The following is a 24,889-nucleotide window of genomic DNA, read 5'->3' on the forward strand; positions in this document are numbered from 1 at the left end:
GTAAAAAAACGTACACTAAAATAAAGTATAATATTGGACAGGTTTCCTAGCGTAAAAATCAATTTAGGATATCAGAATGCATTACTGTTCATTTTATCTTAATTTTATTTAATACTTTAAAAAATTGTAGCAAAACTTATTCACTATCAGACAATAGACATACTCATTTACACACATTTGGTACGATATCACTTGATTTCATCACTATAGATATCCAGAGACAGTATTGTATTTCTTTTCATATTTTGGAGTTTATTGGATCTAAGAAATTTTCAGTTAGTGATCACAATGGCTGTTTTTTTTTTTGGGGGGGGGGTCTTTGCATAATTCTTGGTACTGAGCTATGCACGTGGTCAAATCATATTGAAATTATAGATTTCGTCCTTTTCACATACCTATCTGCGCATGTCAAGTAGTAATTATAGACAACAGGTATAGAGAATTCCAAAAATAAATAGTACCATTATGTATTCTTAAAAATAATGTTCAAATTATTATTTATTTATTTCTCTGGTTTGTCATTTTGTGCACCATGTTAAAAAATGTGTAAAAAGAGAATTCAGGGTACTTTTAATAAAACCTTTTTGATTACAGCACTTTTTTTGGACTTATAAATAATTTTCTATAATTAAATATTTTTGAGAGAATAAACATTATAAAAGAATAGCTGTTTTAATGCCAAATTAAAATTTATTATTAATATCTCTAATTTCCCTACAAAACTTTCATTACTTTAACCGCTTTCCTTACAAATTTTTTTGAAAAAAATTGCAAAAAATCATCACATTTTTTTATTTTATTATTAAATACAACAAAACGAAACAAATCAAAATACGTAGGTTTTAAGTTGAATTTTTAATTTTTTGAAGGTGTAAAAGCATTTATTTTTAATATTAGTTTACTATCCCGAGTTATCTCAGGCAAACGGAAATAGTTAAATATTAATCTTTGTATGATTGTTTTTGAAACAAGGGACAACACAGAGTGATACCTGACGTTCTACACTGGTATCTGGTCTCTTTTCTTACTGGCTTACCACTGGAATCTCTTTCACGGGAGCACAGAGTACACTGTCTCGTTGGATTTGATTCCCCCCCTCTTCATAATCACTATCTGAAAAATCCTCACTTTCGCTATCTTGCATCATCGACATTATTTTATTTTTTCCCCAACGCATGCATGCATCCTTCTCTATACATTACTAATCCACAAGCCAATGTATACTATACAATAGCCTGAGTTTTCTCGGGATAATAATTAACTGCAATATATACGAACCCGAGATAACTCAGGATAATCAGGCAAGCGGTTAAAATAATCAATCACAACATAATAAATTGCTCAATCAGTTTTTAATATGGATCACTTCAGTTCCTTTGGAACATTATCATTAATTCAGCTTTTAACTAGAAAATTTTATTAAAATCTACAATATGACAGTTAATTTGCTAACAAGTTTATACTGATATTAACTAAAAAAATTATATTACACAATTTGAATATTTAATTCTTATAAAAACATGGAGAAAATATGATTCACTTACCAAGTTCAGTGAGACATGTGGCTGTGTATGTATAAAACTAAAAAAAATAATGACTTTGCTTTAGTAAAGAACGATTATAATAAATATTTATATTTAAAATTAGCTTATATAACAGTACATTCACCTGATTAAATATCATGATACAAATTAAATTGAGCAGTGCAGCTGTAGTAGAAGTTATGATAGTAGCAAAAGTTGACAAAGTTTTATCTTGACTCAAAAGTAGTGCAGCATTCACAGATATTCGATACAAAATAACTCCAACAACTGCAGCTACAGCAACAGTAACCTGAAGTAAATGATTCATTATAATATGAAATTACTTGGAGATGTTAGCATGCTCAGAAAATATAAAGTAAACTTACTAAAAGGAGGACAATAGAAGTTGACATCAGAGTGTATGGCAATCGTTTTCTCCAAAATGGGACATATGGTTCATACATCTAAATTTTTTCATGTTTAAAATAACATCATTATCATATGCATAGAATACATAAAAAAATTATAAAACAGAAGACATTCTGCATATAAAAAATAAGAGTAAGTTCAAACAGATTAAAATAATGATTGGCTATTTTAATTAATATCCATTAATGCTTCCTAGGATTTCAAGATGAAGAAATAACAAATATGAAAAGAAAAAAAAAGGGGGGGAGAGGGGGTCTGAAGAAGTTAATGTGGAACATATTATTTATAGCATTGCTACTGTACTGCACAACTGTGCAAAACTAAAGGAACAAAATTGTTTTTACATACAGCTTTACACTGGAAGGCCTGGATATGATAAAATCACATAAAGTACTTCTTGAGACAATAAAATGGTAAGAAAAGTAATAAAATAAAGTGTATAGTAAAAGTAATAAATAATAAAGTGTATTATTCAGAAGTTACCAATCTACATCAATTGCTATGACACAGAGGAATCTGTATCAGAAATAAAAGAAAGATTTTCAACACAGGTATGATAATCTTGAATAACCTTGTTTTTCACTGCATTTCCATACTTTTAGTGGGGTTTATAAGTTCTTAACATACATAAACATGTCACAAACATCCCGGATGGGTTCAATGCAATTTAGATTACAAGAATAAGAAAGTAAGTCCATTTGAATAACATGTTTAACTTCCCAATAGCATATAAATAGCCAAAGTATTTATAAGACATTGCAACACAAATCCAAGGTCAATACAACAATGGAACAGAATGCATATGCTACAAAATTACATCATCAACTTGCACTGGTTACAATACCAGCTCCTAGTATTGGCAGCTCAGAATGTCCCTTCCGCTGAGTGATTTCCCAGATGACAACACTTGAATGCTTGTATAGAAATCTTTCGGCAATATTTTTAGTGTGATAATTGTATACCTACATTTTGTGCCAGATTAACTGACATTCATCAGAAAATTTAACAGTATTTACACTTTACCAGCAAAGTACCTTACTAGCAAGCCCTGCTGTCTACTGCTTGTGTTCTTTGTAACACTATAACTAGTGAAGCTGATGGACAAGTGTTAGAAAGATACCATTTACACTAGATAATAAGTAAACAATGGATGTTCATAGATAGATGACCACAATTTTAAAATCATTTAAATGCTTCTTGATCTTATCCATACTCTAAAGCTTTTGTTAATAAAACTTTTTGAACTGAAATGGTTAATAAAGAATCAGTCATTTTGTCTTCTCTCTCTTTCCTTTTTTAATGAGAGACAATGTACGGTATTTATTTAAACAACGTTGAGAAAATTATTAGGGCATCATCATGTGAGCCAATCTCAAACTGTTACTAGTTGGTAGACATCAGGTGATGAAAAATAAAAATAACAAAAATTGTTCACGAGAAATCGAAAGTTGTGCTCTTACTGACCCATGGCCTGCAATGCCCCGACATCTGCTTTCCTGACCGTGTGCCCTGGGGTGCATGAGCATATACCCTGGACAAGTAGTCAGCTTGTCGCTGGTGTTTAGTTCTCAAGCAAAGCTGGTACTCATTTTTATCGACCCACTCAAGGAATGAAAGGATGAGTCAACCTTGCCCAGCCTGTAGATCGAACCTTGGATATATGGCGCTGCTGTGCGACGAGTGTGGCGTCGATGTGGAGACAGGTCCAACCTGGTAGCAATTGTGGAATGCCCCAGCACATGACAATGTGACATCATGGTTTGGAGTGCAATTATGTATGATTCCAGGTCACCTCTAGTTCATATTTAGGGCACTGTGGTGGCCCAACTATATGTGGATGATGTGCTGTGGATGGTGACACTCCTGTACCTTCAAAGGAGTGCTTGATGCCCTTTATCAGCAGGATAACACCTGACCACATACTGCTCGTATGTACAAATGTTTTTCAGGCCACCATTCTCTCCTGATCTCTCACCAATAAAACATATTTGGGATGTGATTGGATGCCATTTGCAGACCCTGTCATTGCTGCATTCAGAAGATGAACTATGGCAAATAGTTGGCAGTGTATGGAGAGCCATTCCTCAGGACACCATCCATAGTCTCATTGACTCTGTACCTAGACGTGTTGCTTCCTGTACCTCCATCCAACGTGGTCCAACAACCTACTGATCTAACGCTGTTCTCACTCTGTATTATGCATATAATTTTGAAATAAAGATCACTATTGTTCGTTGTTGTCTCTCTCTATTTGCCGAGTTTCATTAGTTTCTGGTCACTCCTTCTTGGTGTTGCATTTTTAATGTCGGTTAGTGTATAAAAATAAATATTATGAATTTGATTAAATGAAGATGTTCATCTTAGTGTCTTCTCTTCATCTTTTCTGACTTCTCAAACTGGGATCCGTTAAGCATTTCAAGCAGATTTAAACTAATATAAGCAAATTACTAACAAGCGTAAAACTAAGAGTAACACAAAAGAAGATTACAATAAAATGTTATTATACCCGAGTTATATAATTGAGTTTCTTTTTTCTTTCATTTGCTAACCTTGCCAAGTACTCTGGCCGAGGATGTTCCTATAAAAGAGGAAACTTTGATGTAGGACTTTATGCATTAGTTTGTTTTTTTTACAAGGAAAATTAATGACATTTCAAAACTTTTCATTGATATATGTACACATACCTCATAAGTATCAAAGCCTGTTAAATCCCATCTATGGGTAATGTCAGCTGAATATCTTTTCCACATCTCTAAAAACACAGCTCCTAAATTAAATAAATACTTATCACTTAAAAATCTTAAAAGCAATTAATAATCAGATTTTTTTTCATAGCTAAGATCATACACTCAGATTTTTATATAGATAGTTCATTTTCAAGATATAGTTCATTTTCCTTTATCATAAATATTTTAAAATTAACTCTAAAATTTAATAAAAATTACAATAAAATTCAAAAAATTACAGTAAAAATTCAAAATAACTTCATAAATATTTTAATAGATTGGTCAATAAATGATGATTCCAATTTATTTCGGAAAAACAATCTTCATACCAAGACTTTCAATGATAAATGGCTCATATATACATAAAACATGGAGTTAAGCTATTAAAAATACCTACTACAGGAATTATTTTTATTTAATAACATTCATTTTTTTCAAAAACACACACATTTCAAAAACTATTTATTAATTTTAAAAATAAATATATTAATATACATGTAAACATAAAATTATTTACTAAAATGTAGCTTGAATTTTAATAGCAATAATGTTCAGATTTATCAAAATAAATATATACTAAGAGTGATATTTAAATAAATACTAACAGTTATTTAATATACACTTACATAAGTATATATTAAATCTTTTTTATTCTATGTTTAAAATTTACTCATTCAGTACGTATGCAATCCACATTTATACTGTTTCCAATACATAAATATGATTTCATTCCTATTAACATGTCTAAGTAATCTTCTTTCAAATTACTTCTTTATTTTTTATTAAATTCATTAAACTGAAACTTGGTTACACAGTCAATATTAGATGCATAAAATGTTCCATCAATATCCATTAATTTTAAAAGTTCAAAAAACTTTTCATTCTGTAAAGAAAACATTACAATACCTGAAAAATTTTCTATCAATTTATATTAATTTTTTTTTTCATACAAGACAAATTTTAAGTCATTATACTATTTAGTAGCACAGCTGTTTTATTTGCTGATATGTTACTAAATTTTATGCATAATTTCTCAACTAGTTCTGTCCCCTAATTGAAATCATATGCACTTAATGCTGTCAGATCAAATGCTGCCCATTTCCGTACTTCATATTCAAGACTTCTACATGAGTGCAACATAAATTTATAAAAGTGATCATCAATTTCAATAGTTCTTTACTCGGATTTGGGGAGAAGAATTTCCTTACTTTGTACTTTCAAGTAATGTTGCTGTGGTTAATACATTGTTTTTAAACTTATTTATTTCACTTTATTTTACCAAGAAAAAGTGAAATGCACCAAGTGGTGTTACATTTTGCCACCGAAAAACTTTATATGATGCTGCAAGTTCCTCAAAAATATCATTCAAAATATGTAAATTTATATGAAATTCAGCAATTTTCAATTTCTGTAAACAGGATTTCGAAATAGGATTACATGCTTCATTTTTCTTGAAATATTTAATTGATACTCCATAACTTTTAATTATTGCTTTCAGTGCAAAACATCTTAAATAATCACATAACTTCATTTAATGTTTTACAGGTAACAGCTTCATTTTTGTAATAGCAATATTCTGCTTTCTTTCTACAAAATATGGTGTATATTGTAGTAAATCTAATAATATGGTGAATTATATCATAAACATTGCAAATGGCCAAATCTTCATGATGCGCAATACAGTGTTTATTGAAAAAAATGTCATATATTTTTAGTGTTGCTGGTACTCCATTTATCTTACCTAGTAAAACAGAAGAAAACAACAATTTTTTTAAATAAAATTCTTTTACTGCATAAACAGTTAAAAAAAATCACAAGACCTTATTTGAATTATTCCAGCAAAAATAGTTTTATACTGGTTATTCTGTTGACATCTAAATTTTAAGAATAATATTAAACATTTGGTGATATACTTGCTAGTAATACATTATCAATTAATACTTCCACTTCTTCACAAATGGATTTTTTTTCTTTTGATGTTCATCCAAGGTCTTATTTAATAAACTACTAATCCTGTTGCCAGTAGAAAGGAATTTTGGCTTCTTAGTTTTGCTACTCTGTCCATATGAGTTTTACTATTTAAATGCTGTTTAAAAAAATCCAGTTGCTAATTATCAATCCATTTTTTTCCCTTAACAAAATCAGCATGCAGATTGAGTTTGAAACCACCGTCTTAAAAAATTCACTTTAAATTTGATTAGTCTTCTTTTCTCACCTAAAAATAACACCTGCTTATTATAATTAATCCTTTTAAAATTCATTTATGTAATGCTGATAACACTGGCACTTAAGATAGTGCATCAGCCAATAAAAACTTCAAATTTGAGAATTGAAACTTAACCAAGCACAATAAAACTAAAACTAAATCATTCTGATGAGCTTTCATCTTGGAAATATTGCATAATCTTGCTTACTTCCATTCTGCAAAACTGCTTACTCTCCACTGCTGCACTTTCTTTATTCCACTGAAATTAATTGTTATGAAGATGGGGAAAAAAAAAAAAAAAAAAAAAAGGCAGATTTATGATCAAAAACTGGCATGCAGATTGTGCCCGTTGCACTTTATAATTCAAGTTATGAATGTGCTCTCTAAGAATAAAGAAATGTAGAAATAAATACTACAATTACTTAATGTGTCTGCATTTCATTATCATTTGAATTACTACAATTAAAGATCTGAAAATATTACATATGTAACAAATTAGAAATTGATGCACAGATAACATAAAGCAGCATTCATGGCCGGGTGAAAGCATCTTATTTTTTCCCCCATTGAGAAACATCTTTTTAGTGTGCTTGCTCTTAAAGGTAACTATTATATTTTTAAATACATTTGAAAAAAGAAGCAGCAACAGAAATTAGCAAGTTGGCAATGGAAGAGTGAGAAAAATAATGTGATGTATCCAAAATGAAATCCCTCTTAAAAATGATTTATTTTCAGTCTGATTTGTCCGTACTGATTGTTGGTTTCCAAATCTGAAATTATTATTGACTGAAGTATTGTGTAAGAATCAAGCCAGGAAGATTTTGAAATGATGCAGTTTAGAGAGGTTCAGTTACTATTTTTACAACAGAAAGGGGAAATAAATTAAAATGCAGAATTAAGGGACTACAGCAAATTAAAGTTAGAATTTTGATTTACATATATAGTTTTTTTTTTTTTTTTTTTTTTTTTTAAATCTTACATGCACACTGTCTTAAAACTATGAGATTTCTACCTCTAATAAGCTTTGTTTCACCTCTACATTTAAGATATTGAATATTTTATGATATGTTTTACTTGACATTTGTGTTCAAAATTTGGTGGCTCTATATGTCACTGTCTTTCCACAGTGTGGCAAATACACATAAATATTCTTAATTTTTTAAAATAAAGGATATTACAGATTCAAACACTTATTTTTTTTTTAATACAACAGAACACTGATTATCTGAATCTAAATTTTAAAGAAGATAAAACTTGATGTTGACATAGAAGACTTGAAAGACGGTATGCTATCATCACCTTTTAAAATTCTATATGCAGCCATTTTCTTCAGCATTTAATGATTCATTAATAGCTATTTCATCATAGATTTTTATTTTGTTTGTATAATTAATTTTAAAACCCCATATTTATTACCATTACCTTTTTTTCCAATTTTAAATTTGATTCTAAAATTTCTTTAAAATGAAAATTGTTAACTCTGTATCTTAAATACCAATGCACAGTTTTAAATTTCTAAGATGCCTAACATTTGTTTGAAAACTTCTCCAATCATTCAGCTAAGTACTGAAAAACACCATTTTATCTCATAAGGAACTAGATACTAATTGGCCAGATGAAAGTTTTTATGAAATGTCGTTATAAAACATCATCTGCTTCAATGATAAAAGACTTTTTCACACACTTATGTTTTAAACTTCTTTCCTCACTGAAAATAGTTATTATTTGACTTGAGATAGGTTTGGGTAATTAGTATTTTATTACACTTATGAATTAATAATGGTTTTTGAAAAATAAAAGGAGACAATAATAATATAAAAACCTACACACCTATAAACAAATTTTATATATTATTTTTATCGTGACTAACACACACAGATGCATACATAGCAATTGTAGCATTTAATTAAAATTACGTGTTTTAATAGCTGATTTGAAAATTAAATTATTTTATCTGCCATTTAGGAAAACTCAAAATTAAATTATAAATCCACAGATAAAGAATTTTCACACATACAAGCAGCTATATACAATGAATATACTAAAACTGCCACAGAATTAATAATGGATTCCTTACCAGTTTAGTGACTAGTAGGTACTCTTTTTGGCTTTGATAACAGTTGCCATAAAAGGAGGCATGGATTTAACAATTTAAAATATTCCTGAGGTATATAGCTCACATGCCTTCTAAACTTCCTAGAAATCAGTTAAGAATGCTGGTGGTGGATAATGCGTCTGCATATCTTTTTACATACTACCTCAAATGTTTTTAGTAGAATTTAATCCATATACTCTTGGTGGCCATTTCAGCAAGAAAAATTCAGCAGAATGTTCTTCCAATTTAAGTAGCAGGCAATGGCTTAGCAAGGGGTGTATGATGTCCTGGGTGCGATCGCAGAGGGGCGCCAAATGGTCTCCAAACAAGATTTTCATCATATCACTGTATTTTTTTTCAAGGGCGCAGGAAGCCAAAAATGGTATTTTGCCCAGGGAGCCAGTTATGCTCGCTACTAAACTGGTAGCAGGTAGCTGAGCTCTGTGATCTCACTAGGTGCAGTTATCCTGATGATATACTCCATTTTCCTCTGGATGTCATAAAAGCATGAAAAAATATAAATGAATGCCTACAGATCTATGCGGTTGGATCTGCAGCTGCATACATGCTTATATTATTTATTTTTATTTTTTTGTCTACATGATTTTGCTAAATACAATGTTCTCTTCATCGTGGGAACATAATGTGTAATATTCATATCTATGAGAATTATTACTTGGCATATTACTTTATTGCTATGTCCACAAATCTTACTAAATTTTACTTATATGTCTAAATGTCTTACTAAGTTTAAATGAAAGACCTAGAAATTTCCAAAATTTGGAATTGCTGAAGTCCTGACAATTCCAGATCTCGGAATTTGTACCGTAATTTCCTGAGAATTGAATTTGTATTGCAATTTGCTGAATCACTGCAGTCGTATCAAAATTACAGCATATAACAAAATACTGTTGCAAATTTGGGAGGGAAAATTTACAAGAATATTTTAGTCATTTCAATCTACAGACATGTCTAATTTTTCAAATTACAGAAAATTATTGTGCACTAGTATAAATCAATTCAAGAGCAGCAGCAAATTATGTAGAACTATTCTACACACTTTCTTTATAATCAATAAAATTGTAATACATATAAATATAACAATACTTACCCCATAGAGACATAAATATTGCAAAAAAGACTGTAGCTGCATTATCTACTAAATATGTCACTCTAACTGCATTACAGGATTCATTCAGATACCAATAACGGCATTCATTTTCACATTTAGGACACATGACTAAATTACTATTGCATACTTCATTGCTGAAATGATAAAAGGCAAGTTGTAAACATGATTTGAAAAAAATAAGAGAAAATATATACACACATCTAAAAGAAAAACAAATTTTTTTCTTTTTAATATCTATGCAGAAATCATAATAAAACAAATGCTATATCCTCAGATTAATGTAATGGAGAATGGTACAGGTATAATTTATGGGTAAATAATAATATACTGATTCACAGAATATTAAAATAAATTTTAAAAAAAAACCTAAATAGCTTTTACCTTTTCCAATGGACCTGATTCTTATTTATGTTAAGTATAAAATATACCCCTTTCAGCCAGCTTGTTTGGCCATTGGAAATTGAACCTAAGATGAATTTCCTGTGCAGCATTGGATGCATTCACAATCAGAAACTGTTTTAACACTAGCTAGCAAACGGCTGGAAGAAGCATTGTTCTCCACACTTTAACTGTAGTTCTTTAACTAGGATTTTAACAACTAACTCTTAATTTATTATTATTTATTTATTAAACAGATTACATAACTGTTAGATTCATCAGTTCTTTTTCTAGTATTTATAGAGAAATTTTTTCCTTGACTATGGACTCCTATGATTCAACTTCTTTATTATTCAAGGTCTATTGTTACCTAGCTCATCATTATATTAAACTGCGTATTGAATAAGTGAGTTTATGGTGAACATTTAAAAATACTGCTTCATCAATAAGATGCCAAATGCCAGCTAAGCCTTTTTTTTTATGGCGGTTATTGATTGCTTACATTTGAAACAACAGACTAGTGTATTTGTTGTCAATCTAGAGAAACTTAGCTTCGCAACAACAAAGATAACGCCTTCATTTATTATTGCCAATTAAATCATGGTTAATCCTTTCTGTAATTTTTTCCAGGAAATAAGTGTTTAAGATTTACTTCATAATTTTTAATATAGATATTTTGAGTTTTTATGTATTTTTGCTTTTTCGCGATGCGAGAACTGAATTAATTGAATGAGAAATACCCAATCGTCTGTGAAAAACTGTTTCTTTTTTGTTTTGTTTGCTTAATTTCTTTTATACATCATTCTAGCTTTATTATAGTATTTGAATAGAACATGTGGCAACGATTAGATAATTCCATTCTTTAAATGATATAAATTTTCCTCACGGACTGGAGGAAACGGCGTTCATCAAAGTCCTCACCTCCTTTCTTCTTGCTCAAAGCAAGATTGCTACAGAATATAAATTTTGTGCATTATGAGTTATAATATGAACGAAATATAATACTGTTAAGTGAATCTAGCGCCAGAGTGTCGCTATGGTAAACAAATACTAGTGTGAATTTTAAAGAATGCATTTATTCTATTGTGTTTTATGCGCTGTCGGCGAAGTAGATTTAATTCAATCCAATAAGTTTAAATGAAATGCAAGAAAAAATGCGTATAATTTAATATTCTGTACAAGGAAGTCATGTGTCACACATCAGATTTTTTTTGGTTATTACCTAAGTGCCAGTTCAGTTTAGCATCATTTTTTTAAATCTAAACATAACCATTTTTTTAAACAACTAAGGGGGGAATCTTTATTTTTTTTAAACATTTAAGACTATTAATTTATTGAATTCACGTTCTATCACATGCATGTCATTTTTACTACACTAAAAGTCAACATATACTTAAAGAATGGCAATAAAATGGGGGAAATATTGCACTTAAAATTTGCTTTTCACTTCAAAATAATCGAGGAAGAGGTTTTATTTTACAGAGGTAACATCAAGAAAATCTGTGCAGAATATCTTATTTTGATAATAATTCTTTAAATCTTGCATCAAAGGCAGCTTTTTTGTGCAATTCGCTGGCAAACTTACAACGTGGAAGTAAATACCAATGGTGAATATTGATATGTACAGCAATTTTGAAATAAATTACTGTAAGGGCAAAGCAGCTGCTCAACTATATACATAACAGCATTCCAAACAGACAATAGCCAGCTCAAACTATGTTCACTGTGTGTATAAAGATCATTTAAGTGAAATTATAGATCCAACTTGACTATGGCAATATGATCCTAAAGACGCAAAGAATGCAATTCTGGAGAAATTTGATCAACATTCTTGTGACAAATGATAAAGTTAATGCATATGAAGTAGGCAAAAACTCCAAGAATATGTAGCAGTGGTATTTGATACCATCTGAAATACACTAATAGTTTCCAAAAGCTTACAGCAACATTTGATGAAAAGACATCACATTTGTACTCAGCTGATAGACTTTTATTAATCATAATTAATCAATAACAAAGCTATTTGATTTTAATCAATAAAACATTTTTTTGCAACTTTTATGCATTTCTATGTTATTCCTGAACCAATTCCTAACCAATGCATCATTTCACAAAATTTAAGCAATTATTAGCCTTTTCAAATACACATTAAATGGTATAAAAAACAAATAATATGGTGTTCAACAGTTAATTTAAGCTGCTGATTACTAATATATCCACAGCTCTTAAAATCACATAAAAAGACAGTGATATCACAAACCTTAAAATTCTGTTACCTCCATCAAAAGCATATTTACAAAAAATTCTAAATAGTTTTGGTATTACAATGATTTAATGCATTATCCCTTAGCCATTGTACAGGAAAAGTAAATGCATTTTAATATAATGCATATTTCAACATGTTGAGTCGAAAATCATTTGTTCTTTTACGAGTTTACCAATTTAAATTTGCTTCTTAAGTATTACAACTTAAGCAATTTTTAATTTCATCCACGAAATAAATTGCTTTTGTATTATAAAATGCAAAATTTTAAAAGGTTCAATTATTATTATTTTTAAATTCTAGCATAGTCTGCTGGTAAACGTTAAATTCATTCTCAGTTTTTAGTATTTTTAAAAGTAGTTTTACATGCACTTAATCACTTAGCTATTGATTAGTTCAAATAAAGCTTAACCTATTTACCGTAATTTCGCACGTATAGTCCGCAGACACGATTTTATATAAAAAAAATTTTAAAAATTGTCAGATAGTCCGCACCACCGGATACTCCGCAGACTATACGTCCGAAATTACGATTTTTAATACGGCAATATTCCCATGCTTTTTAAACACATCCTTTTGTTTGCACAAATTTCTCACCGCTTTCTTGTCCACTTCAAAATAACGGAGTAAAATCTTAGTATACTGTGCAGCCTTGGCGCGACTTTGAAAATTATCGCCAACACCAAAAATGATCCAAAGAACGTCTATATATATACTATACACGCATAGTATATAGACTATACACGCATAGTATATATACTATATACATAGTATATACTATGTTTAACTATATATTTTCTTTGAATGACCCGTTAACTACTCATCGTATATGTCCCATTTTCACTGCTCATCATAAAGTCGTCAAAAGTAGTCAAATCCCGTGTGCACTGGATACTAGGATTAAACCAATAACGGCCCGCTTCTCTATTTCCATCTTTTTCAGTTTTCTCAACTACCTCTCAGCAGTAAATCTCCGGTGATGTTTCATCAACGTTATCGAAGATGAAAGACAAAATACGAAAACAAAATACTGTGCAACGTGCTATCCTCGTGATAAGTGGTAATGAAATATGACCTTCGACCCCACTCACTCGGTGTTGCCATACTACGCTATAAGTAAACGAATCACGCTTTTTTTTTCGTACTCCAGGTACTTGCTACTATGGCTCCTAAAAACCCACAGCCAACTCTATAGTCAGTCGGCTGTGCTAAAAACCGAGCTGACGCATCAACTACTTTTCCACCCTCCCGGCAGTTGTGCTAAAGCATTGCGAAGGATACTTGGAATCTCGCGCTTTTTTTATATTTGATCATCGACAGTTCACGACAGCGTGTTTTTTAAATTTCAGCAATTTTAACCGTGAACAACCAGCGTATTATCCGCACTGGTGGATAGTCCGCAGCTTCAAAAATTCGCATTTTAAACACAGATAGTCCGCGGACTATACGCGCGAAATTACGGTAACTTAAAAATCTTCATACCAGAAAAAGTATACTTTTCAGCTTGTCAATAATAATTAAAGAGTTTCTGTGATCACGTAGCATGCTAGCTACCACTTTCATTTATTTATTTATTTTTTAGATAGCAGCACTAAAATGCTATTTTTAAATCTGAACATGTGATAAAAATGGCAGGGAAAATAAATGATTCAAACAACAACCAATTTTAGTGCAGCCATCTAAAAAATAGCTGGAACTACTCTGATATGCGCCCTCAAGTCGCCAAATTTCTCGCCAACTCCACGCTGCCATATTGCTATTTAAATTTTTTGTCTACATTTCGAACTTTAAGCCTAAAATGTCTACAAAAACACGGTTTTCGCGAATGCAAAAACCACGTTTTGAACACACAATTTAAGCTAAAAATCCAAAACAAAAACAAAAAATTTAGATAGCAAAACCGTGAAGTTTCTAACAAAAATTATTTGACAAGAGTCCATGTACATAGCGATATGTTTTAACTTAAAAAAACATCTAAAAATTGCACAATTTAGACGATACGCACTAATCAACAAAATAACTAAAATAAATTTCAAACAATTCAAAAAAACAATAACGACAGAAATTCATACTAAAAAAACAATGAACATAACATTCTACAAAATAAGAACAAGAATAAAATAAAATGCACTTACCATTAATGCTTTTTTGAACAGCAGAAATACCAATTTCATACCGCCTTTAACATGGTGCCACGTAATCACTATCGTATTTATATGACAGCCAGACACACTATCCAGAAAATTCATACTATGGTTCACAAATAATCACAAATCCCTACTTCTATCATGCACAGCCACTAAAAATAATCTCCCATACCCTCTTTCCACACCTCCAAATACCCATTGCCCCTCAACAGGATGGCCACGACGATATTTCCTTTTGCCGAACTTCAATTCAACAATTTTCACCATTATATCTTTTCCCCCTAGCTTCTCAGACACAAAGCATGACGCGAACCAACGAACTCCAGCGAAAGATTTTTCAACGTCACCAGGGTTGCCATAAAACATGCAATCGTGCCAAAAACCAGCGCAGAACACATATCGCCACATTTGGTGAAATTAGGGCGTATATCAGAGTTGTACCAAATAGCTAAAACTGGCAGAATGGAAATTACCAAAGTTTTTTTTTATTTATTCATTCAACTTAAATAAATGAATCTAAATTATATAAACATATACATACTCAAAAAGCAATACCTTACAAGCAAAGCTATATGACTATAATTTGTAGAGCCAGAATTATTCAAGCATTCCTAAATCTTGTACACATATTATTGTAAAAATGTCATCTTAGACAGAACACATTTGCCTCAACGGTGATTATTAAGTATGCTTGAAAATAAATCATGAAATTAATTACTGATAACCAACATACATATTTCATTGTACATAAAACTGCTTTAATTTAGGATGTCATTTTACTCAAACATTTTTTGACTATTAAATGTTGCTACTCAAGCTATAAGTGCTTGTTAAAATTACACTCACCTGGGAACATTGGAATTCAAAGTTACACATCCATAAATAAAACACAAAATACCCACAATAGATGCTGGAATAAGCATATAGGTGTAAAAACCGAGCCAAGCAAAGTAAAGTCCAATTTTCACACCAAAATAATGCCTATAAAAATAAAATTAGATTTTGTCATTAAATGAAAAAAATTAATTTGATCAAAATGAATTTACATAAAAAATTTCTTAAAATAATCAAGAATAGTTTAATATGATGATTATTTCTAATATTTTAAATAATTTGTATTCCATGTTTTTAATAAATATAATCACCACTTTTAATAATAATGTGCAGGATAAAAGTTATTTTGTCCTTAGTTAACACTTTACAGATTTTGCTATTTTTGCACAGACAAGAAAAATCCCATTTTATATAAATATGTCTATTAAACCTAATTATTAACATAAAAACAAAAGAAAATTTTGGAATTTGGATGAAAAGTGTTGCCATGTGTATCATACTCGCTATGCCCTCAGACTTTCACTTATTTTCCTAGCTTCAAAATTTCTTTCGTAGTATAACATACAGTTGAGATGAGGGAGTGAATCAGCACCATATTCAGCTTTCTACTGATAAAGCTAGGTTCTTTTGTGAATGAGTAATTACAAAGCTCCTTAAAGAAAGTAAAATGTTACTGAGCAAAATGAGCAACATACTACTGATAATGATCATTCTTTATATATATAAAAGACCTCTGAGCAACATAAAAAAATGTGTCATGATTTTTCAAACAACTCAATACAATCTAAAATTTCTGCAATAAGCTCTTTATGGATAAAAGCTGCTATATGAGAAATAAACTTCCCACACTTTTTGTCATTTTGATATTTGCTGATAATAACACCTACTTCAAATTTATTAAGAAGCTTAACCAAATTTTTAAAATCAAAAAATGACTGATTGTGCTTTGCAATATAATAAGCTATGTTAAATAGTTTTCTAGGTATGTTAAATAGTTTTCTAAATACTGAGATAACTTTCATTCATTTTCTATCACACACTGCTAATGGTGTGGACTTTGGAGTTTCTACAGCTATATTTATAAGCACAAAAATTGGTATATATATATATATATATATATATATATATATATAACTGCTGTGTAAGCAGTTTTTGTGCATTCAAAATTGATAGTACAACTTGAAAGTTTCTAATTTGAATAACTCACTGCAACCTTGTACAACCCACAAGTACTTATCTGCTATTTCCAGATACTGTGTGCATACTTTGCACCAAATGATATTGTTTTCATATGATAACCTCTGAAATTCATAACACTACGACTGAATTGCCTCTTGCTTTTATCTTCCCCCCCCCCACCATCACAATCGGTTAGAACAGCCTGTTCAGAACATTCACGGCCACACCGCACAGTAGACTCACATGACAAATACATTTCTTTGAAAAATAACAAGATACCTTTTTATTTCTCTAGGCCATGATCAATGAGAGAAAAATTTGCATGAATTCCCAAGTAAATATGTTTATTACATTTCAGCCAGTGAAGTATCATGTGGTACGCTAGTCACAAGAACCATGTCAAAATATCACACATACACCTACATTTCAACATTAGTTTCATGCAATGAAATAAATATCATTAATTTCAATAAATGGCTATTACAGAAATCAGCAAAATATTTTAGAAGTTCACAAAATACTTCACAACCACATGTATTCAGCATGAAGCAATGGAACGTAAATGGCAAAGTGACCTTTATTTCCTAATGCTTTTGACCATTCCCAGCACTGAAAAGCAACAATCAAAACCTACCTTGAAAATCTTGCTGGGAAAGCTTTAATCATGAACCTGTTGCTTAAGCATTTATGTCCCAATGAACCATAAATCACGTAATATAGAAATTTATTTTACATTTAAAGACAGAAAATGTAGCACAAGTATAAATAGTAGAAAGCCAGTATAAATAAATTATTGAAAAATAAATACATTGTGAGAAGTATTATACACACATTTCCAAGGTTAACATATCCTACTCACCAGCTGCAATTTCTTAGTTGCCAATGGCAAGCTGGTGACCATTATTTCGAGCCCTGTTTCAAAGTGTCTAAATACTTATGCAAGAGTTTTAAATAACTTTTTTCAAAACAAGCAGGTTTTAAAAAAATTTATATATATATATATGAGAAAGAAAAATACACTCCATTAATATTTAGTAACATTTATATTAGTATTTTGAAAATGAAATTGGAAAATACAAGTATTCAATTTAAATTTAAAACAAAAAGGAACTACATATAGATGAATACTTGATTTCATCCAAGGGTTGTGTTTTAAATAAACAGGAATATGAAGCCCAGTGTTTCAGCAAGAAATAGCGAGGATTAGTAGGTGAACAATCATTCAGATCACCCTAGTAAATAGAAAAAGAAATGAATTTTTTCATAAATATTTTAGGATGCAAGGTCAAATATTTTACAGGCATATAAGATAAAATGTTAAAATCTTAGAGAAAAAAATAATAATTGTACCTCATGCAATGGATATGCAGCAGTATAAATACCATCAGCTAGTAACTTCTTTATGCCTGAAAGTAAATAGGAAATAGAGTACAAAGAGCTAATTTATACTTCCTTACAAGTATCACTATTTGCATCAAAATAATTTGAATACAACATTTATTTAAATTAACATAAAGTAATAATCATCTTCCTTAATTTGGCTATGTTTCACACAGCAGATGCCAATGGAACAGAAAATACACCATCAATATGTTTTTATAACTTCCTGATTATTAATCATATTATGAAAGTTTATAAATGTAATATTTATGGAGGTAGAACATAAAAGTGCAGGATGCCCCACAAAACACTGGATTTGATATGCTCATCCCCCAAAAAAACTTTATTTTTAGAAAATGGAAAAAAAAAAAAAAAAAAAAAAAAAAAAGTTTTTATACTTACTTTTGTTTAATGTAATTGTTTACAATAAATAAATGTTCCAATTTTAGAATGCTGAGTTTGATTTGATGGTATTTTATTGCTGTCAATTCATTTCACAGCTTCATTGCAGCTGAGCCAATATGGAGCCATTACACAAAAGAACAAAGAGTTTTGATTGTGCAAAGTCATTACAAAAACATAACAAATATTCATGTACAAACTATTAGGAAGTTTTCAGCAGTCTTTGGATGAGAAATTGCACTTAACAACAGTTTGCAGACTAATGAATAAATCTAAGGATACAAGTTTGAGAGCAGATTTTCAATCACCACCTGTTCATCCAGTTTGTCTGGTGATAACATCACTGTTGTGTATGGCAGTGTTATTGCAAGTCCTAAAAAATACAGACTTAAAGAGATGTAACAAAATAACTTAAAGAGAAAATTGTTATTAACCACCCTGACAAGCAAGTACGTGAAAAGTGATTATGAATTTCATTGAGAAAGCGAGTTATTGTAGAGCAAGTTGTGGAGCCATACAAAATTTTTCATTCTTATATTCAACATTCAGCTGTTGTATATAGATATATAAATATTTTCCATTTTCAAAAAATGAAGTATTTCAGGGTTCATACACATTTCTGCACACGAAAATTAAGTACTTTTAAGGACTTTTAAGGACCATTAATGAAAAAATTAAGGACCTATGAGCAAATGCGAACTGAATAAATTCAATTAAAAATATTACCTATGCCTGAATTTCACTTTTGTAATTCCTAAGTAGTATGCATTATTACTAAACATGAATTAATTAACATAATTATTAATAAGTTTGAGGATAAAATAAACTTTATTCAATTTATCAAGTAGCATTAAATATTTTAAACTTGTAATAGTTGGTCATATGTAAAAGAAGTTAAGTGACATTTATGTTTTGCTAACAGTTAGCTTTATATTTATTTAAAAAAAAAAAAAAAAATTCTCATTTTGTCTCATACTTGGTCAGTCTAGAGGTTTAGTAAATAGCAGGTACATTTTATGTCAAATGGCATAGGTTAAAATGAGAAGTAAGATCATAATCAGCATGATTCGTAACAAAAGACTGAATGCTATCATCGCTGCTGCTTGTCTAGAGCGAGACCTGCTGATTAGAACAAACCTGAAAAGCCTGATGTAGGCACAGTTGGCGAGTGTTGAAAATTAGTCAGGCTCTGTTTGATGCAGTTAGTGTCGTAGCTTCATGTAGAGTTCCAGGGGTTGTAACCTAGTTAATATACTTTAAGGTTAAAATGACATACTTTAAGGTTAATTGATACCATGGAGACATAACTGCACATATCTTTAGAGAATAATTTTCTTTATGTATTCAGTTTCTTTCTTCAACGTGTTTCCTTTTCATTTTAGAATGTAATTAAGGATTTCTGTTATTCTAAAAAACACTAAATGCATTTAGAATGTAAAGAAAAAGCGGCTAATTTGATTTCTTTAGTAATATGAACATTTAGAAGAAATTTGAAATATATATGGTAAAGGCCATTTTACAGAGTTGATGTGGCAGAATTTTTAGAATTTAGTGACACACTGAACAACAAAATCTAGAAATGGCAAAACTTTTACAATTTAGAGCAGGCATTGGAAGCAGAATTTAGAAAGGCACTAAGCAGCAGAGTTTAGGATCCACAGAGATTGCATCAAGTGGGAAAATGCCTATTTCCAGCTACATGTATGATGCATTAAGGCATATTAGATGAATCTTTTAAATTGTAAGTTTTCAATTTCTTTATTAATAAAAAAAATTCCTATCTATAATGGCTGTCCATATGATAAGATTAGAAGCATTTTTGATATTTTTCATGCTTGGTGTCTAGTGAACAGTAGAGAAAATAAAGAGAAGATAAACATGTTAAGATTGTAACAGAAGTAAAACATTTAAAGATTATGTTTTCATTGTTCTTTCAGACGTTCTCCAAAATGTAAGAAATTCATCACAAACTTTCTGTAAAATACATCCATTACGTGTTGATACCATGGAGACATTTTTCATTTTGTCACATATTTCTTGAATCTTCTAGAATCGTGTGTCGATAAATCTTGCCTTCAAATCCTTCTAAACTTTCCAAGCTGCAATGTCTAAAATCCTAAAGAAAAATTATCCCTACCATTTCTGTAACAGCAAAAAGACCAGAAATATTTTGGAAAAAATAGGGGGGGGGAGTGTAAAATTAATTTTATAGAGAAAACTGATGCACATTCAAAGAATTTTGAATATTCTGAGACAATTACATGAGAAAAACTCTTACCATGAAAAATTTAAAATTACATAGCTAATTTTGCTTTTGCTGAGAGCTGTTTCGTAAATTGTACTTTATAGCATTATACATTCTTTATTTTTCAGATTTAAAATATTGCATAAGTTGCCAAAATGAAACTTTATAATGTGACAGCAAAAAATAAAAATGTTTTATTTTAATGTTATTTTTTAAATATAATTTCAATATATTACCATTATTTTAAGTTTATCAATGTTATGATTTTTTATTTAAAAAATCGTTGAAAAATTCTCAGATCTCAGAATTAAAACTTTTCTATAGAAACTGATCTTAAAATCAACAAAATTGTAAGTACTCTTTCTTTGCCAAATTTAGAACCATTTTGTACAAGAATTCACATCCTCAAAAGCGAAAAGTTTTTAAGAGCTTTTTATTAAGAAAAATGAATTTCGAAATTCTTATGTTTCACTTCTTGCATACACGTCAGTGAATCGCCAAAAATATTCCTTCAAAACGCTAATTCCCACTCAAAATGGCAGTCGTAAAAACAGACACAAATTTCAGATGATTAAAATTAAGGACTTTCTGCTGATTTTGGGCAAAATTAAGGACTTTTAAGAACCAAAAATCAATTCCAAAAAATCTAAGGACTCTTAAGGACCGTACAAACCCTGTATTTTGTTGGGCATATTAAATTGGCACGTTTGATGGAACACCCTCTAAATAATGCAGAGTTACCAAGATTCAACTGCTAAAACAGAAAAAGCTACTCACCCTTTATGTCATACGAAAACCCTATGCACAAAATTTTAACACAATTTAATCACATAAAAAGAAAACTGCAATATACAAATCATACAAAATAAAAAGTTTTAAAATACGGTAAAAATTAAAAATAATATAACACAACTATACAACACCATGCTTCAAAAAGAAAATACATATTACAAAGTGTTATTTTGTCTAAATTATCGATCCCTGCGCCTCGGCTCGGTCATTGGCGAAACGAATACATAGTCTAGTTTATATTAATAGCCACTAGGTGTCAGTTGTCTTCTGTTTTGCATGGTAACCATCACATGTTTAAAATGGCTACTCCGCACAAGAAATCCTTTTGTGTTCTCGAGTTTGCGGAGTGCAATTCCGTGATTACAGTTCAAAGACGTTTCAAGTTGAGGTACCAAAGTGATCCTCCAAATGGGTGGAACAGTCGCAGATGGTACCGACAGTTTGTAAATACAGGATGTGTATGTAAAGAGTACTGCGGTCTTTGTGTTCCTGACAAAAATGTTGCACAAATTCTAACGGCTTTCCAACCTAGCCCTTCGAAAAGCTCTTGAGAGCTATTTGCCAAGCTCTCAAGAGCTTTTCCATAATGAAACCAAAACTTATATTAATGATTTAACAATTTAAAATTAGAATTTGTGTTCTTGCAAGTTATTTATTCACGCATTCTTAATTGTAGCAAATTTCCTTCTGTAGTTGAATGCCAGGACAAAATTTTTTTATTGGATCTCAGATTCAAAAGCTAAGGTTGAATAGCAAGCCTGAGGCTAAATGACAAAACAGTGGAAGATTATGGGATAAACACAAAATACAAACAGTAAAAATTCTACTACCCAGATAAATTAGAAAATGCCAAATTCTGGATATGTGAAAATTATAAGTAGTTGAGTATGTAAAGAATGCAGTTTATGGTAGAAAAGCCAAATGAATGGAAGAAGAAATTTCCAAATTAACATTATAAGAACAATCCTTAATTATTACAACTTAAATACTGAAAAATAAGAAACATCTTATTCAATCATGAAAATTTTTTAAATAAATATAAGGAATTTTCTCAAAATGTACTTCATAAAACTCAGAAAAATTTTATTTTATAATTTTCTAGAATTAAAAGAATGCTTAAAATCTTTGATACATTAACACTACTTTGATGCAGTTGACATGCAACTGAATAAATTATGAATGTCTGTTTCATGGAAAGTTTCTTTCTTTTTTGATAAATATCTCTCTAAAGAGATATAGTTCTTAATTTTCATGTTTGGTGTACACAGAATTTTTCTCAAAAAGCTGCCAGAATAGCAGAAAAATCTTTCTCTGCATCACTCTTAAGAAATTCTTTTTGTAGCAGTTTCCTTTTCAGATTGTCATAAACAGAATTTTTTCCTACTTCTTCTTGGGACAATGCATTTTTATTTAAACCATCTTCTGTTAACATTCTTTTTATGGACTAATTTTTGTTGCAATCAATCCATGCTTCTATTTCATATGTTATTAGTCTAGAAATGAATTCACTTTTATTTCTACTTGTTAAGTTACTACTAGCTTTTAACATTTTTTGTCAGTCCTTGTTCTTTCATTTAAAATCTACCCAATTCTTCACTAGATGAACTTGAATAAAAGTTTCAATGAAAATAAAATTTTCTATTATCCCTCCTAAGTATCCAATTTATAATGGAATTCAAGCATTTACAAATTTGTATATATAGTCACAAGTTGTTAATTCGGACACCCATAATCCGGAATGATCTATAATCCGGACTTCAAAGCTAAAAACTTTCTGCACATGCGATGCATTGACACATGCGCATGGGCATTTACGCGTGCACGAAAGACCTTTACGAATGCGCATATGCGTGTGCGCAAGCGCAGAATACGTTTTCGCGTGCACGTTTTATGTATAACGGACGGTATAAGCTAAAATTATCTAATTATCTATTTCAGTTAATGTTGATGATTGCATTGTTCCTTAATCTTCGAATTGGATCTGGCTTATTATTTTTTGCAGACTGTAAGAGCAATTTTATAAAAGTAAACTTGAACTTTCGAGCAATTTTATAAAAGTAAACTTGAACTTTCGATTATGTCAAATAGAATTTCCGATGCTGGAGCTCCCAAAGGATCTACAAAACGAAAGTATGTTTCGATGTCCATCAAACAAAAAGTGGAATTGCTGCAAAAAATGGTTAAAGACATGAAGAAGGTGACAGAGAGGTTAGTGAAAACGAAAAAATTTCGATTGACAAGTTAGTTGGTATTCTCGGCACAGCAATTACAGGACTTGAACAGCGGAACTTTGTAACTGAACAAGAAATTATGTTTGTTTATAGAATTAAAGAGAAAGTATTATCACATAAAACGAAGCAACTTAAACAACTTACATTAAAAGAAATGTTTAATAAGTAAACAAATAAATATTAAGCTTTTTAAGTAAACAAATAAATATTAAGCTTTTTTTTTTTTGTAAATTTTGATACCCTTTAGATCATAATTGTTCTTTATTTCATAAATTACGGTTTCATATTTTTAATTTTAGAATTTCTGCATGCCATCTTACCAGATTTAAACTGATGATCTATAATCCGGAATCGCCGAAGTCCCGAGGAGTCCGGATTAACGACTTTTGACTGTAGTATTTTTTACTGAAAATGTAGATTGAATATTAGGAAATGTTCAGCATTTACAATACTGCTCATTAAATTTTTAAAACAGATCAATTTAAAATTCTGGATAATTGATCCTCTGCATCTGCAAAAAACAGTTACATTCAGAAGAAAAAAATGTAATTCTGATAGTACTACAGCATAGTTCTTTGTTATAATGCATTTGACAGTTTTCAATGTATAAAAACAACTTTCAATATTTTTCTTTATAGCTTCCGATTCACTTACAGCAAATGGTATAAAAATGCCTTCTAAACAGTAATGGTACAAAAATGCTTTTCTAAAGAAAGTATCCTTATCCATCCATCCATTCCTCTGATGTTTATAAACTGTGGGGACATGTTTTATACTTGCCAATGTTTGAGAATATTTGGATTTTCTAATCGCCAATAACTGGTTCATTCCTTTTTTTGGGAGGGGGGGACATAAGCAGATGTTTTGTTAGCTCCAGCTACAGCTGAAATCAAAATAACAAACTTATTTCACACACATCATAAATAT

At 30.2% G+C, this 24,889-nt stretch overlaps 1 protein-coding gene across 6 annotated transcripts in view; it reads right to left on the reverse strand.

The window, feature by feature from the left end:
• Positions 1–24,889, reverse strand: part of subdued (anoctamin 1) — a 219,881-nt gene that overhangs the window by 100,658 nt on the left and 94,334 nt on the right. For all 6 annotated transcript variants that reach the window (XM_085816779.1, XM_085816777.1, XM_085816780.1 and 3 more), the window contains 9 exons: positions 18,263–18,318; positions 18,041–18,144; positions 15,746–15,880; positions 10,091–10,245; positions 4,637–4,719; positions 4,459–4,530; positions 1,910–1,987; positions 1,669–1,833; positions 1,545–1,581 (listed from right to left, as the gene is read on the reverse strand). In XM_085816779.1, the coding sequence (XP_085672905.1) occupies positions 1,545–1,581; positions 1,669–1,833; positions 1,910–1,987; positions 4,459–4,530; positions 4,637–4,719; positions 10,091–10,245; positions 15,746–15,880; positions 18,041–18,144; positions 18,263–18,318 (885 nt within the window). The remainder of the gene's footprint in view (positions 1–1,544; positions 1,582–1,668; positions 1,834–1,909; positions 1,988–4,458; positions 4,531–4,636; positions 4,720–10,090; positions 10,246–15,745; positions 15,881–18,040; positions 18,145–18,262; positions 18,319–24,889) is intronic.

Source organism: Stegodyphus dumicola, chromosome 5 (genome assembly GCF_044657685.1).
Source record: "Stegodyphus dumicola isolate Sdum_Otavi_A_Nest chromosome 5, ASM4465768v1".
Taxonomy (NCBI): Eukaryota; Metazoa; Arthropoda; class Arachnida; order Araneae; family Eresidae; genus Stegodyphus; species Stegodyphus dumicola.